This window comes from Pleurodeles waltl, chromosome 2_2, assembly GCF_031143425.1.
Source record: "Pleurodeles waltl isolate 20211129_DDA chromosome 2_2, aPleWal1.hap1.20221129, whole genome shotgun sequence".
Taxonomy (NCBI): Eukaryota; Metazoa; Chordata; class Amphibia; order Caudata; family Salamandridae; genus Pleurodeles; species Pleurodeles waltl.
The window spans coordinates 1,169,687,618-1,169,703,794 of record NC_090439.1 but is presented as its reverse complement, the minus strand read 5'-3'; the positions used below and the strand labels follow the sequence as shown (position 1 = coordinate 1,169,703,794).

The following is a 16,177-nucleotide window of genomic DNA, read 5'->3' as shown; positions in this document are numbered from 1 at the left end:
TTGACCTAGTTCCTTTTCGTGTGTTGGGACAGTACATGGTCGAAGTATCATCTGTATTAATCAGAATCTTGTCTGTTGTCAGAGATGGAAGGGAAGTCTTGAAGGCTAGGTGGGCAGGCCTAGGCTCCAGTATGTTGTATGTGATAAGACTTCTCCTTCTATGACCATTTCATTGAATGCTCAGACTGTGTAGAAAGATCCCCATCATAAAAGGCGTGCATCTGTCCCAATGGTGTGAGACTGTTGAGCAAAGAGAACTCCCTGTAAGAAATTGGACTGAGAGACTGGAGTGCTTTCAGTGAAAGATTGAAATTGCCCTCCCAGCTTCCATGAGTATGATCCTAATGACCCTCCAAGCACTGCCTCATATGCAGTTTGGCATTTAGGATAACGAAGATGAAAGACATTGCCTCACCCTAGGATTCTGATTATCCTGAAGGCAGACATTGCTGATTTAATGACAGCATGTGTTTCCTCTGCTCATGTTGATAGGGGCCCCCAAGTAATTAAAAACGTGAACTGGAATTGAGATTGACTTTCAAAACTGCACTTGAAGTCCTGATCTGGCAAAAAGAGAGATCATAATCAAAAATAATTCTAGAGTAGGCATTCATCCATATATGGGCAGATGAACATGGTTTGTCTTCGAAGATAAAGAGCTAAACCCATGATACATTTGGAAAAGGTTCTGGGGGCAGACCTCAAGCTGAATGGACACTCTGCATTGGCAGTGTAAAAGTTTCCACTAGGAACCCCAGAATGGTAAAACTAGGATGTGGAAGTAAGCATCTTGTGGATCCAGTGAACAAATCTAAACTTCCACTTTCAGATGAGGGATAATCTGATGAAGGGCGAGCATCTGGAATTGTCCCGTTTTTATCCATAGTTCCCTTTTTTCTTGAGATCCAAAATTGGTTGGTAAATCAACCTGGGGCCTTTTTCAATTTCAGCAATTCAAGGTGACAGAAGCATTAATATGCTCATATACATTAAAATAAATAATTGTCAAGATTATTGGCATCAATACAGAGCTGTGTCTAGGTGTTGTTCACATAGGTGAAGCCTTACCATGTCTCATTCCTGTGTGGTCTCCCATGTACATTAGTGCTCCACTCCTTGGCTTCTCATGGTGGGGGTTTTGGTGGTTCTACTCAACCTGTCTTCTCAATATTGTTAGCACTGGCACCAGGTCCTGGTGCAATCCACCATGTCCTGCCAAAGCATCAAGGCACAATTCTTAATTAAACGTATCTCACTCACCCTCCTGGTAATCTTGTAGGTCATGTTTCATTTCAGTCCTTTTTCTCAGATACTCCACAGGCCTCTCATTGGTTCTGATTCTTTCCAGTTGCTCCTCCGCTACACCAAATTGTGGTCTTTCTTTAGAATTAGAAGATATCTTGGGTAGACATATTTTCCTTTTTCTGATGTAAGGATTGGATTTATGGCCATTACTGAGGGGGAATTTCTGCTTCTTCAATCAGCAGGCACAGTTGAAACATCAGTAAACTTCGTACTTGTATAGCGCACTACTCACCCGTTAGGGTCTCAAGGCGCTGTACGCATACTGCTGTGGAACCCCTCCTGGCTTTTCCCTGTGAGGCGCCCACTCCTGGGCAACCTCCAAGGTGAAGCCAGGCATCCCAGCGCTGTTGGGCCCATTGTGGAGATTAAGCAAGCTATTGCCCAGTGTTACAGAGTGGGACCCATGAATTAGATTAGGCACCGATGCGAGAATTATCAGGTCCGAGGAAATTGAGCCCAAGACCCGCCGAGGTGGGAATTGAACCCTGGTCCCGGGCCAGATTTCTGCATCAGGGTCTGTGGCTCTAACCATTGAGCCACACTTCTCAGTGATGTCTTTCTGAAGCAAGGAAGGTGGTGATGCTTTGAAAGAGAGAATAATCATCTTGCATAATATTCCACAGCCCTCTGTCCCATAACCCATGCTTCACTCTTCAAAATATGTTAAATTACCCCCCATTGGAATGAACAACAGTGGAATGTAAGTGGGGAAGTCAGTGACTATTATAGAAATTTCAGCAAAATCAACAAGGTGATGGATCGAATGCTTGAATTCATTTCAGCCACGGGAAATCGCTTAGGTCGGCATCCCAATCCATTGTTTTTCGCCTGTCATGCCACCTCAGTTTGGACCCAGCCATATGCAAATCATATGCAAATCAGTCTTGATCCTTCTCCTCATGCAAATCCGGACAGCAACCAAACAGCTTCGCAATCACCCTATGAAGTTAGAGGCGCCCCGATCGAATTCCAACAACTGCTGAGTGTCACCTGCATGGGACAAGGAATTAAAGCCAAACAAATGGATTACTCCAGATAGCGGGTAGATCTAAACATTGAATAACACTAGTAAAGGGATAGAAAAAGGGTACATTCTGTGCTTAAACTGGGATTTTAAAAACTTGTTTTGATTTTCAAGGTCAACTGCTCTTAGGGTCTCTGCTTCAGGCATTTTTTCATCTGTGGGTGGCTGGAAGAAAACATAACCAGAAAAGGGCAGGTTTAAGCTCTTCTGTTGTACATACTCTTTCACAGTGGTCAAACATAACCAGGAGAATCTATGCAAAGTGACTCTATAGCCGTGTTATAACAGACAGCCGAATCCTATGGTGCACTTATTGCTTGATTTGAGACTAGGAGCCCCCCATTAAGGATTTCCAGAGTGTTCTTCTTTCTGTCCTTAGGAAGATCATTCAAAAACATTTCTATCAAGACTCTAACGGACCAACAAGGTTGCTGCACTGGCCTTTGCTGCCAGATTGCATATCTTCCTGCCTAAAGGCTTGTGCCTTTTAACTTCCCTGCCCTGTGGCATTGTTTCTAGAGCTGAAACATGGCGCATCCTTATAGCAGAAATTATTACTAAATCCAGTTGGTGGTCACAATTTAGAAATAGTGGGTCTGGTTCTAGAGGCTTAAATTTCTGCAAGAGTCTCAGAGCCATCTTGCTTGATGAAGGAGTCAAGAATATTTATGTTAGCTTCTGCAAAGCCATGAACCAAAGGCAGCAATGGCCTAAGGTGAAACCTCCACCATGACAGAGACTAATGTTTGAGGGGTCTCTACTGGAACGTTTACTTTAAATTGCACCTCTTGAAAAGTAGAAATTGTATCTACCAGTGAGACACTACTGGATCCTCTGAAAAGTCCTTTGGCGAAGAAGGAGCCTTCTTAGGTTTACTAGGCCTCTCTGTGATGAGGTATCAACACCTTAGAACTTAGAGGAAGACTTAGTGGTTTGATTGAAGACTGCAGAGGAATCACCACCACTGGTGGACGGTCCCTCTACAAAGATTCTGAAGAATAAATCCTTCAGGTGGATTTTCCTTTCAATTTGACGATTTGACAGTTGATGTCAACCATATAAAAAAAAACACTTCAACAGTGATGAAAGGAACCTGAATATCTCAAAGTTAAATTTCTCTAAGTTGAGTTCATTGATGCTGCCTGGCATGATGATGACTCAATGTCCATGGGGTCCTCGACTATAAACTTGCAAAATCTTTAGTGTTGACATCAGCGTTAAGCCAGTCTTCACCAGCAAGGAGGCCTTGACAACATTGGTCTTCAAGGTTGGATTCCTTGCAAGTGATTGGGGCTGATGCCTGTGTCTGGAGTAAAGGTATTCTTTATGCCTATTCCTTTCGCTGCACCTACCCTGGGGGAATAAGAACAGAGAACTCATATGGCATTTCAGCAGCTCTCTGATCTCCTGCCTCTTGAGGTAATCTTCCATCCTACCTCTTCCATTAGGCATGTTGTTATGCTTCTGTGTCATCACCTTACATTGTAGTTTCATGAGCCATACATAGAGAAACATCAGGGCCAAAGCTTTTAATACATTACCATGGTTCTATGTCATCACTCTATATTATTGCCTCATGGACAGGTGCCTCTCCTTTTCTAGTGGACCTACCCTCATCTAGGCTAAGAGGTCATCATACGCTGAACACCCAAGGTTCAGTGGCCTTCGTGAGGTTGATGACCTTGCCAAAATTGTGACCACTCTCAGTATTGGACACATCTACCTGGCATCGTGGACATCCATAGGAGACAAGAATCAGCATTGTGGACATCTCTCTTCCGACCCTCTCAACACACGGAACAGCAGAATGCATCTCAGCAACATCTTTGAGTATAGATTAGAAGGCCAGAAAGAATTTGGCACAGAGACTGCTCCTTCACAGTTTTGTAGTCGGCACTCTAATCAATTGTAGACTTTATTCACATTCTGAATGGATTTATCGAATAGCAAAACCTGTTACATTTCACCCTGTGTCTACAAATAGATGGAGCAAATCATGAAAATTTAAATGTGTGACAGATACACTAAAATGTTCAAAAATGCCTAAAATTGCAGAAAGATTTTTTTTTCTTTATTGGCAGTTTAAAGCACAGTACATGGTACAGTGCAGTATCATTATTGAGAAATCTCTGAGCAACAAACGTAGATAAATAACTGCATCACATACCAGTATAGCAATAATGTAAATCATTTTATAACAAATAACTTGCTAGTAGTCAAAATGATAGTCAATAATAATATCTGTCACATAACAGCTTAGATGTATCATAAGTAACACCAAGAAAAAAACATACAAGTATTGCAAGGTATAACTGATATATTTGTAAAAAAGAAAATAAACATATAGAACAACCTTCCCACTTTAACAAGCTCTCCCCAGTTAGCTTCCTCTCAGAATCGTGTTATACATCAAGAGCTCCTCTCAGTACTGTTCACAGTTCTCCTGTTAAAAAATCTTTTGAATGTAGATATTCACATATGTTCAGGTGCACATACCTTTCCTACCAGGACCACTCCACCCTCTCCCTCGCCCCATGTACCAAGCGGGTCTCCCCAGGGGGATCCAGTAACGCTTGCATCATTGCGCCCCAAGCTAGCAGGGCATCTGCCGATTTCACATCTATGCGCATTTTTCTCATACGCGTCTCATCCACACCAGCCCACTCAAGTATGAAATAAGTTACTTACCTGTAACTGTAGTTCTCCAGTATTGGAAACTTTCATAGATACACATGCTTGAATCCTTCCCCGTCGTCGAGATGGGAGTTTCTGGTGTTATACAAAAGCAATGCTCGAATAAACATATACATTACAGGCCTTAGGCCTTTAGCTCAGTAACATATCACAGTCATTTTGTAAAAAGGACCAAACTCTAGAGTGCACCAATCAGGTTACACCACCCTCCAGACCCCCCTGTGAGGAGCTGCATTCCCTCGGATTTTCTAAGCATTAGTGCTGTTAGAAGGATAACACTGAGAAAATGAAGGTGCGCTCCTCAGGGGAGGAAGGGCGGGTCGCATGTGAATCTATGAACGTTTCCAATACTGGAGAAGCAAAGTTACAGGTAAGTAACTTATTTCTTACTCCAGTATTGGAAATTTCATAGATGCGCATGCTTGAATCAGAATAGTAAGCAGTAATTAGCACATTTTCTGTGGTTACTAATACAAACATTCTGCTATTTATCTGACAATATTACTACTTTTTACAGGCTATGCTTAGGCCTTTAGAATATGATAAAAGCAGACTTGTAAACGTATTCACAATGTGGATCAAACAGTAAACGTAGATGGTGGGAACACCAAATGGCTCACCTTCATTGGAACAGATGTTTTAGTATTGCCTGCCCAACCGCTGCATCCCTGAGCGTTTCTCTGTCTAGGCAGCAGTGCCTGGTACGTGCCATTTTCCACGTTGCAGCTCGCAGATGTCTGGCAATGATACTCCTGCAAACAGTGCGCAGGACGTGGAAATGGCTCTGGTCGAATGTGCGTGCACCTTAGAATCCAACAGTCAACTGGCTTTCTGATGGCAATGAACAATTGCATTTGTAATCCATCAAGAAATCTTCTGTATAGCTACTGGGCACTTCTTCCTTGGGGCACTAAAAGCTACGAAAAGATGGTTTGTCTTTCTAAAAGCTTTCGTCCTGTCCAAATAAAACTTGAGGCATCTCCTCAGATCTAGTGAGTGGAGGGATCTCTCCTGCGCTGTTTGGAGTTTTGGAAAGAATGTCCTCAGCACCACAGGTTTGTTAAGATGAAGTGTGAGGGGACCTTGGGGATAAATTTAGGATTGGTGCGTAAAATGCCTGGATTTCACTGACCCTATGCACAGATGTAAGGAGAAGTGCCACCTTCCATGTAAGATATTTGATGTCCAGCCTATGTATGGGCTCAAATGGTTCCTTCACGAACTGGTCAAGAACCGTGTTAAGTTGCCATACCAGAGGAGGGGCTATGACTGGAGGAAAGGATCTTAAAAGACCTTATAAGAATTGTTTTATGATTCTTTGAGACCAAAGAGATGGTTTACCGGATATTCTCCTGAACCTAGAAATGATTGCCAGATGAACTTTTCTGGATGCATGTGCCAATCCTGAGCGCGCTAGTTGTAACAGATACGGTAAGATGTCTTCAGGTGTGGAGGAGAGAGGGTGTATATTAGCAGAACTGAACCACAAACAGAATCGCTTCCACTTTAGGCGGTATGTCTGATTTGTGCTATCCGCCTGGGCCTTGGCAAGGATTTCCTTGCAATCCTTAGGGATGTTTAAGTGGCTGAATTCATGGAACTCAGGAGGCATGCCAATAAGCTCAGAGATTTGGGATCCGTATGTCTTACTTGGCCCGGTTCATGGTCAGCAATGATGGAATCGGCTTCATTTTAATGGGTGGACATAGAGATATCCGTAGCAGCTATGTGTACCAGTGCTGACATGGCCACGCAGGAGCTATTAGTATTATCTGGCAGGGTTCTGATTTGCTCCTGCTGATTACTCTTGGGAGGAGAGGAATTGGATGAAAGGTGTAAGCTTAGACTCCTGACCATGCAATCGAAAAGGCATCCTCCCACCACCCATGTTGGTGATGCCAACTTGCATAAAACTTGGCATTTGGCGTTCCGGGAGGTCGCAAAGAGATCCAGGTTCGGTTTGCTCCACTGGAAGAATATTTCGTCCAGTGTCTTTTGGTCCAATTCCCATTCGTGAAGAGGTGTCGTCAGCCTGCTTAAAGAATCTGCAATGTCATTCTGATGCCCTGGAACGTGTTCTGCCTTTATGTGCACCGAGTGGTGAATGCTCCAACTCCAAATGGTTTCTGCTTTCTGAGATGATAGATGTGAGCGAGTTCCTCCCTGTTTGTTGATGTAGTGCATTGTCGTTGTATTGTCTGTTTTGGCAAGCACTGCTTGTAACGCCAAATACACAGCTCTCAGTTTGAGGAGGTTGAGGAGGGTTCTTCGAAGATATAATCCAGGTAACTCCACTCATGATAACCTCTCTCAATTGGTGGACAGTCCTTGCAAATGTCTCAGGAGGCCTTCAGTTTGTAGCTCAAATTCCCCTGTTAACCTTTCCAGTGGTTGCGTTGATGGATGGATGGGGCGCATACTTACAGGATCTTCAAGTAAGCGGCAAGTGGCCTTCGTCTCACCGTACAATATCGTGTAGCACCTGCTCAGTGTCTTTTTTTGGTTGATCAGTCCCAGCACACACTAGGTAATCTGACGTGGCACATCCCAACCTGTAGTGTGTTTGATGTGGGACAGTACCTCTCTCCAATAAGGTATAATAGCTGTGCTGTGCCATATCATATGCAGGAAATCAGCCACTGCTGCTTCGCAGCAGGGATAACGCTGATCCCTAATGGGATAAATGGAATGCAATCTCTTAGGAGATAGGTACACCACATTAACAATATTATACTGAATCTGTCTGAATCAGGCACAAATTGACATCCTAGGAACCTCAATATGATTTTATAGCCAGGCTTTGGGAGTAATAGGCTTGTCACTAACTCATTGCCAGGCACTTCTATTCGTAGCAGCGCTAGTCTTTATCTGCCCGCAGTGACCGATATGAATGTGTTATGAGCCTACGCCCGCCTGCCATAGACAGCAAAGCCATCACTGTGTGTGAGGACTTGGGGACCTCAGAGAATGTCACCCATGCCTGCTGTGCTTGTAATTTTGGCATATTCGAAGAACTGCCCCTCTCCGAGGTTGAACGTCTCCATCGCCTCCTGCACAGTGACAAAATGTCCCTCTGCATAAAGATACAATAACATTATACAGCCACTCTCTTGCCATTTATTGACTACCATAAGGTCTATTACTTGAGCAAAGGAACGCAATATCCAGATGTCTAAGTCTGGGGCATATGGCGTTCGTCCAATTACCCGTTGCACCGTCCTGTCCCAAGGTCTGCCCATGAGTGGGATCAAGTGTGGAAAGTTATCTGGGATGACCTGCCCCCGACCAACAGCTCTCCAAGCTGGTGTCCTTCATTTGTGCCTTCTAATAAAGATCTCTCCCAATTGGAGATGCCATCTAGCCAGTGCATGGCATATCGCAAATGTGCTGCTAAATAGTATAGCTCCAAATCTGGGACCTCCATTTCTCCTTTCTCCCACTCTCTCTTAAGAGTATTAATGTCTACTCTGCATCTCCCAACAGCCCAGAGGAGCTCCACTAATAGGGAGTCAAGTTCCTGAAACACCCGCCTCCCCCCACCAGGGATCTCATAATAGCGCCCTGCAGGTCATCCAAGCAGTGGGGAAAAATCTGCTTTTTTATTACCACAATTTTACCCATCAGAGACAATTGAAGGGTGTTCCAGAATGTGAATGAGGGACGCAGATTGTGGAGCACTCTGCCTATGTATAATTCCTAAGTCTGCTGCACTCCATGAGCAATTTGTTTGCCAGGTATTTAACGTTATCCGCCTTCCAGGGCAGGCCCGACTCTGGGAGGCAGTCCATAGGCAGGCCCTTTAGCTGAGCTAGCGGGAACAGGGTAGACTGAGCTCTATGAACCCGCAGCCTGAGTAGTCCCAGGATTCTTGCATAATATTAGGCAGTATTGGGCCAGAGATATCTGGCTGTCGAAGGTAAATCATGGCATCGTTTGCATATGGTGGTACTATATGCTCCGTATTGCCTATCCGTATACCCCATTTATGTAGAGCTTGCCTAAGTCTACAGGCCAGCGGCTCCATCGCGATATTGAAAATCAGTGGTGATCGAGAGCATCCCTGTTGGGGGCCCCTTTGTATGTTGATTTCTCCAAAGATGAACCGTCCCGTTCTCACCCTCACCCTTGTGGTCTTACAGAGCAGTTGGACGCAATTAATGTAGTTGCGCCCCAGTTCCAGTCTGTCCAGCACCTGCCATATATAATCCCAGCGTACCGAATCGAAGGCCTGCTCGATATGAAGAAAGGCAAGCACATATGGGTCTTCCAACTCTGGTGCATGGAGTGCATGGGCAAGGTGCCCAGGTTGCGCATTGTATTCCTCTGTGGGATAAATACCAATTGATCAGCATGAATCTGGAGTAGGCGATGGGGGAGAAGTCTTGCCACCAAATTATGGCTGAGAATCTTCTGGTCCACATTTAACATGGAGAGTGGTCGGAAAGAGGTCACCGCTATGAGATCTCTACCCGGTTTTGGAATCATTACAATTATGACCGCCCTCTTGGATTATGGGAGGAGGCTTCTCTCAAGGGCCTCAGTATACAATGGCAATAATGTATCGAGCAGCGTGTCGGGGGAAGAGTTTATAGAATTCTGCAGGGAGCCCGTCGCCTCCCAGCGTCTTAGCAGACTTCAATGAAGCCACGCACTGGCTGATTATCCCGGGTGGTGACCCTAATAGCTCTTCAGGAGACAGCCACAGCGGCGCCAGCTCTGTGAGATACATGGGTAATGAGCAATCCATGGTCTTGCGCGGGGTCTCCCTATATACCCCCCACATATGAGATGCAAGGCGTTATTTTTGCCTGCTGTGCGTGCGGTACACAGTCTCTGATATTATCAATCATGCAGCAGTCGTCCTGCCTCGTCCTCCTCCATATACCAACGGTGTCGCCCCATGCTTGGTATATGCTTTTCTAGTTGGTCCCACAGTTCACACACCTTGTGTAGATGTCTGTCTCAGACTCCCAGGATCTCTGGATTGGCTGTCAGCACTGGCAAGCGGCTCCGGTGTCACCTCCTGTTGCGTCAAGTCATCCTCCAACGTTCGGTGAATACTGACCGTAGTAGCCAGGCACACCCTGCAAAGCGCCACCTTCATCCCATCCCACTCCATCGCCCTACTGCTTGTACTGTTCCATTTGTGTGCAAAGTATTGGAAGAAGGGCCTCCGTGACTGTAGCCTGGAAGCCGGTAGGCTGGCTCCATCAGTGGGTCAGTGTTAAGCAACCATAAGGGTGTCCTAGGTTGCTACCTTTCAAGGGAGTATGTGACTAGAAGCAGTGAATGGTCTGATATGTAACGGGCCACCTTGAGGCGCTGGCCGTGCGGGGAGCCAGCGGGAGCTCCCCAACGAGGGACTCACCTGGTGTGGAGGGTTAACTAGGCTGAACAGTATGGTCAGGAGAGGCTGTTGAATGGTGTGGCTTAAAGATGAGTCTTCATCTGGATGGGCGTAGCTGGATCTGGACAGCGATGAAGTTATACACACTGGGGGCCTTCTAGTACACGGTCTAGTATTTCATTTTGTTGCTGCATTCTCTCTGGAACTCAGTGAAATTGCAGCTGCTGGTGTTGAGGCACTGACCAGCAGCTCCTGTAATGCTGATGAATGGAGAGTCGGAGCGCCTGTAGGGCGTCTGGCTAGTGGGCTGGTTGTCACAGCACTGCACTGGTACGCCAGAATGGAATATAATCTACAAAATCCTGACCTATGCTTTACACATCAAAAATCATCACAAATACTTTTACATTTGTCCCTAACTAATCCTTCAGTAGTTTGTCATTATTCCATCACTGTGGTTATTCATCAAAGTACCCAACACTGAGTTAAGACTGGTAGAATTATCAACAGCCTTGTGATCTTTGACCAATTTACCCACTATCCCCAGTTCATACAGCTGCCAAATACTCCTACATCAGTTACTGAAGAAACAGAAATCTCTTTTACAACTACTAAACAGATGCTCCCCCACCCACCCTTACCTGTCAACCTCCCAATCAGAATGGAACCACTCTCTTAGAAAGGATCCCCCATGCAAATACAAACTGCACAGTGTGCCCACCACTGCTGGCCATCCTTTTATCCAAAGTTCCACAAATCCCCTCCAGGCTGTGCCATTCCCACTGTTCTCTCTGGACTCTGCTTTTGTTTTTAGGTAACGGGAACTATTCAGAAGCTAAGTATAACTATAGTTGTGTTCCGTAGGGCAGGCTCGGTTCGATGTTGTCATGGAGATGGACTCGGCGCTTGGGTACCAAAGCCTGTGACATGGAGAAGCAGCATCCCATTCAATCGTCCCACCAGCAGCCCTGGGCTGCCACTTTGATCAGTTGTGTATGGTCAGAAAGCTGGTAAACTGTGATGTCTGTGCACTAGTTACTCTCAAGTGGTTCCATATGAAGGTGAAAAGCTCACAAATGATCTTTAGGGGGAAACCAATAAATGCCATTGAAGATGAACCACTCTGGGACTGCTGCATCATCGCTCCCGTGGGTTTGTAGGGTGTTGGGAGTCCTATGGTATCATGTCTAAAACACTGCCAATAGATCAAACAGAGATACTGGACATGCATCATCAATTTCCATGGTGAACCTACAGCCTGCAGGTGGCTAACTCCTCCCTGTAAGCACTCTGAAAGTCGCCTGGCATTTCCCAAGTTTATTTGTGACAATGTTGACTGGTAATGAATGTAGACAGTTATCAAGTGTACGGCTATGAATAACAGAGGGTTGTTCCCTGGCTGCAGCAGGCTGGAGGGCTCTAATGATGCTTTAGCAAATCTTAAGGTTGAGCTGCTCTGATAATCTTTCAGCAGAGGGTGCACAAATGGACCAGAGATGAGGCTAACATGTATACAATAAGAATTTGATGGATTGCTTTTTCATTAACACTGATTAGTGAGCTACTGAACGCCAAATGAGGGAAATGTGGTTTGGATTCTAGGTTTAGCATACCAGAATCTAAAAATAAATCCCTGAAGCACAGATTACGGTGCCTATCAAGAAATCAGATTTTTTACATTGAGCCACTAAACAGTAAGGGGCATATTTATACTCTGTTTGCGCCGAATTTGCGTAATTTATTTTATGCAAATCCGGCGTAAACTTTGCACCATATTTATACTTTGGCGCTAGACCTGTCTAGCGCCAAAAATATGGCGTTAGAGTCATTTTTTGGTTGCGGGAAACTACCTTGCACTAATGAGATGCAAGGTAGGCGTTCCCGTCCAAAAAATGACTCTAACACCTGTGCGCTATATTTATCCATCAGGGTAAAAATGGTGCACGGGAGGGGGAGGGCCTTAAAAAATGACTCTAAACCAGTTTAGAGCAGTTTTTTAACGCCTGTGTCAGGGCAGGTGTTAAGAGGCCTGTGGGCTCATTTCCATGGTCAGAGAGCATGGAAGCAGTCCACAGGTGCCCTTCCCTGCCCCCAGGGACACCCCCTGCCACCCTTGCCCACCCCTGGAGGACACCCAAGAACGGAGGGACCCCACGACAGCAAGTAGAAGTAAGTATATTTTTTTATTTTTTTAAGTGGCATGGGGGGGCCCTAACTTGGGCCCCCCTACATGCCACTATGCCCAATGGCCTGAAGTCCCCTTGGGATGGCCATTGGGCAAGGGGGAATGACTCCTGTCTTTGCTAAGACAGGAGTCATTTCAGTGGGGGTTGTGCGTCAAATAATGTTGCAAGTCAGGTAAGAGTCATTTTTTTACTCTAACCTGACTTGCACCATTTTTTTATGCAAAACCCCCATTCTTCCCTTCGCCGGCTAACGTCAATCCTTAAATAAGGCGCGCCTGGTGCCTACGAATGGCGTTAGCCGGCGGTAAAGTTTTTGACGCAAATCAGGGCTAGCGCTGATTTGCGGCAAAACGTATAAATATGGGCCTAAATCATCTTTTGAGCTGCCTCTAAAGGCAATCGGGGGGGTGTCTTTACAAATACTGCGAGAAGTAAAGAAAACTAAGATGGGAAAAGCAGATTGATAAGTCAATGAAGACTAATAAAATCAGTTACTGAGATATCTAAAAGGGCATTTTTTGAGGTTTTTCAGGAGGGATCAGAGTGAAGGTAGAGTCAGGTGTGACTGTAAACCCTGGCTGAGAGGTGCCTAAAACTGAAGGGAATAGCGCGGTTGTGTTTTATCCAGTGCTTAATTTGTATGTAAAAAGGTGCCTGTGCCCAAAGCCCTCCTCTTAAACACGCGGCTGCAGCAATTAAATGTTTGAACACGGAATACTGAAGCAGCGAAATCCTGAAGCCATCTCGGGCCTCTTCAATCCATTTACAGCCACTCCCTGCCCCTTCAGCTCACTCTTGCAGCTTTCTACTTTTTCCCTTTGTGACGCTTTTTCGTTTTTCCCTCCCTCCGTCTGTCCTACATGTGTCTTTTGCTCTCAGCAAATGCTTGAGGCAGAAGAATAAGCCCCGACCCTCAAAAATAAGTGCCGGTGCTCAGCACCGGAAAGAACAAGCACAAATTAAGCACTGGTTTTATCTCGTTTAATTGTCAGGAAGTTCGCGTGAAATGTGTCAGGTGAATGCTCTGGGCTGCAGACAAACTAGCTTTGCTTTGTTTTACAGGCCACCTCCTGCCGGAGCACAGGCAAAGTGGACGAGGAGCAGAAGTCTAACCTGAAGCTGAGGTACAAGTGCATCATGGATAAGCTGGCGCAGTTTGACTACGACCCCTGCGTGCACCCCGGCTTCTCGGAGTACATCGTGAACCTCTTCGGGATCCTGAAGGAGCGGCCGCAGCCGGGGTCCGAGGAGCTCCGGCAGCTCATGGACCCCGAGAACCTGAAGAAGATGGCGGTCTCGACTGTGCCGGAGACTGACCTCAAGGACGTGCTGATCCTGCTCAAGTGCCTTACTCAGCTGTCTAAAGAGGACGGCAAGCCAGTCTTTGTCTGGTAAATAAAAGCTCTCCCAGAAACGACGCTTCCACCCCTCATTAAATGACCCTGCAGCACAAAAACCTGGAAGCGGCGCCGTGTATTCATTTACCAGAGGCCTGTGGCCAGCCCTTCACGCGATGACTAGTGGAGACATGAAGGTCTATTACACAGTTGGGGTCTCAGCCCCCCAACGTTGTGAGGCCGTTTATTTGAGGCACAAAGTGGTTTGATGCCCGCTGGCACGAGCACCGAAAGGATGCCCGCTGGCACGAGCACCGACAGGATGCCCGCTGGCACGAGCACCGAAAGGATGCCCGCTGGCACGAGCACCGACAGGATGCCCGCTGGCACGAGCACCGACAGGATGCCCGCTGGCACGAGCACCGAAAGGATGCCCGCTGGCACGAGCACCGAAAGGATGCCCACCGACAGGATGCCCGCTGGCACGAGCACCGAAAGGATGCCCACTGGCACGAGCACCGAAAGGATGCCCGCTGGCACGAGCACCGAAAGGATGCCCGCTGGCACGAGCACCGACAGGATGCCCGCTGGCACGAGCACCGAAAGGATGCCCGCTGGCATCCGCATGGAGTAGAGGGGCCACCGTGTGGCCTCTGGGGCGCATGTTCTCTCATTGCAAACAGCATATGGGGTGGCTGTCTCTGCAGAGTGAAGCACCCTACACATGTATGACATGCAACGAGGCGTGCCGCTGTGCACTACAGGCCAGAGCCATTACAGCAACAGAAAATGTCCGAGCTTCACCTTCAGTATACATTACCTACAGAGCAAGCGATAGTCTACGCCCAAACTCCTCATACACTAAGGCCCTCATTATAAGATTGGTGGCAAATGCCGCCTACCACCACGCCGACAGCTGCCAACATACCGTCGCCGTGGCGACCGACCGTCCACCAAATTATGACCGCAGCTAGAATTCCGCCAGAAGGCTGGCGGAATTCCGGCTACCGTCATGGTGGCGGACGGCGGTAAGGTGGCGTTTCTGCCAGCAGCAGCGTCACGCCAGCAAAATGCCGCCCTCGCGGTGTTTTGCTGGCGGATGCTGCTGTTGGCAGCAGAGTTGCGTCCCGTCTCCTGCCGGAGGACCCCCTGCAAGCAGGTAAGTCGGAGAACCAGCGATGAGAAGGGGTTGGGGGGTGTTGTGTGCATGTGTGGGGGCGTGTGACTGTGTTTGAATGCGTGCATGCGTGTCCAATGCGTCTGTGCATGAATGGGTGTGTGTGTATGTGCATGTTGTGTCGTGTGATTGCATGTGTGCGTGAGTGTTGCTGTGAGTGTGCATGAATGTATACATGCGTGGGTGAATGTGTGTATGCATGTGTGTATGGGTGTGTGTGTATGTGCGTGTATGTGTGTATATGTTGGGGAGGGAGGGGGCAGGGTGGGGGAGAACTCTGAGCAGGGGGCAGGGGAGACCCCTATCAGTGCCAGGGAAGGAATTCCCTGGCACTGATAGTGCCTACCGCCATGGTTTTCGTGGCAGTACAGAAAACACAGAAACCATGGCGGTGGGCGGGGTCAAAATTCCATGGGCGGCCTAGTGACGTCCGGAGTATTAACTTAGCCCTTTGGCTTTGGCCAAACCGCCAATGTCATAATAGTGGTGGTATGTATCGCCAGCCTGTTGGCAGTACTACCGCCACTATTACACCGACCGCTGGAGTGGTAATGACCCCCTAAAGTTCTTACAGTGAATTCAAACACAAAGAAACATAGTTCTGCCTAGATGAGCTTTCAAGTAAATTTGCGATCGTAGACTGGAATCCAGTTCAAGCAGAGCTCTTCCAACGCCCCGCTGAAGAGATCACACATGAGGCTGCACATGGCCCCACCAAAGCCAAAATCCACCACAACTCAGCACCTTACCACTGATAATTAAATACGCCATAGTATTTCAAGGTAATTTCATAACTTGTATTTTATCCAAATTTTTTATGCTTTCATATAGTGCAACTCAGCTTTAAAGACCAGTAGAGCGGGCTATGAGGAGGCATTTACTGCGCCAGGAGCATCTCCACCACGCGGGCCTGTCGGCCAAGCTGAGGAGGAGGAAAACGGTACTAGGGCAGTTCTACGTCTGCGCGCAGTGTAGTAGCTGTGCCTTCACACATATTGTAAAGGATATACTCTGATATCATTTAAAACTACAAAATTAAGATTAAGCTATGACTTTTTTTCAAAATCAAGCTTCATTTTTAGGTGTTTTTATTAGGCAAATTAGGAC

The 16,177-nt window shown here is 46.7% G+C and overlaps 1 protein-coding gene across 1 annotated transcript in view; it reads left to right on the top strand.

Moving 5' to 3' along the window:
* LOC138275038 (speriolin-like protein) overlaps positions 1-13,992 on the top strand; it is a 105,462-nt gene extending 91,470 nt beyond the window's left edge. The window contains exon 4 of the mRNA XM_069219065.1: positions 13,619-13,992. Within this exon, the coding sequence (XP_069075166.1) occupies positions 13,619-13,951 (333 nt within the window). The 3' untranslated portion in view covers positions 13,952-13,992. The remainder of the gene's footprint in view (positions 1-13,618) is intronic.
* The last annotated feature ends 2,185 nt before the right edge of the window (positions 13,993-16,177 follow it).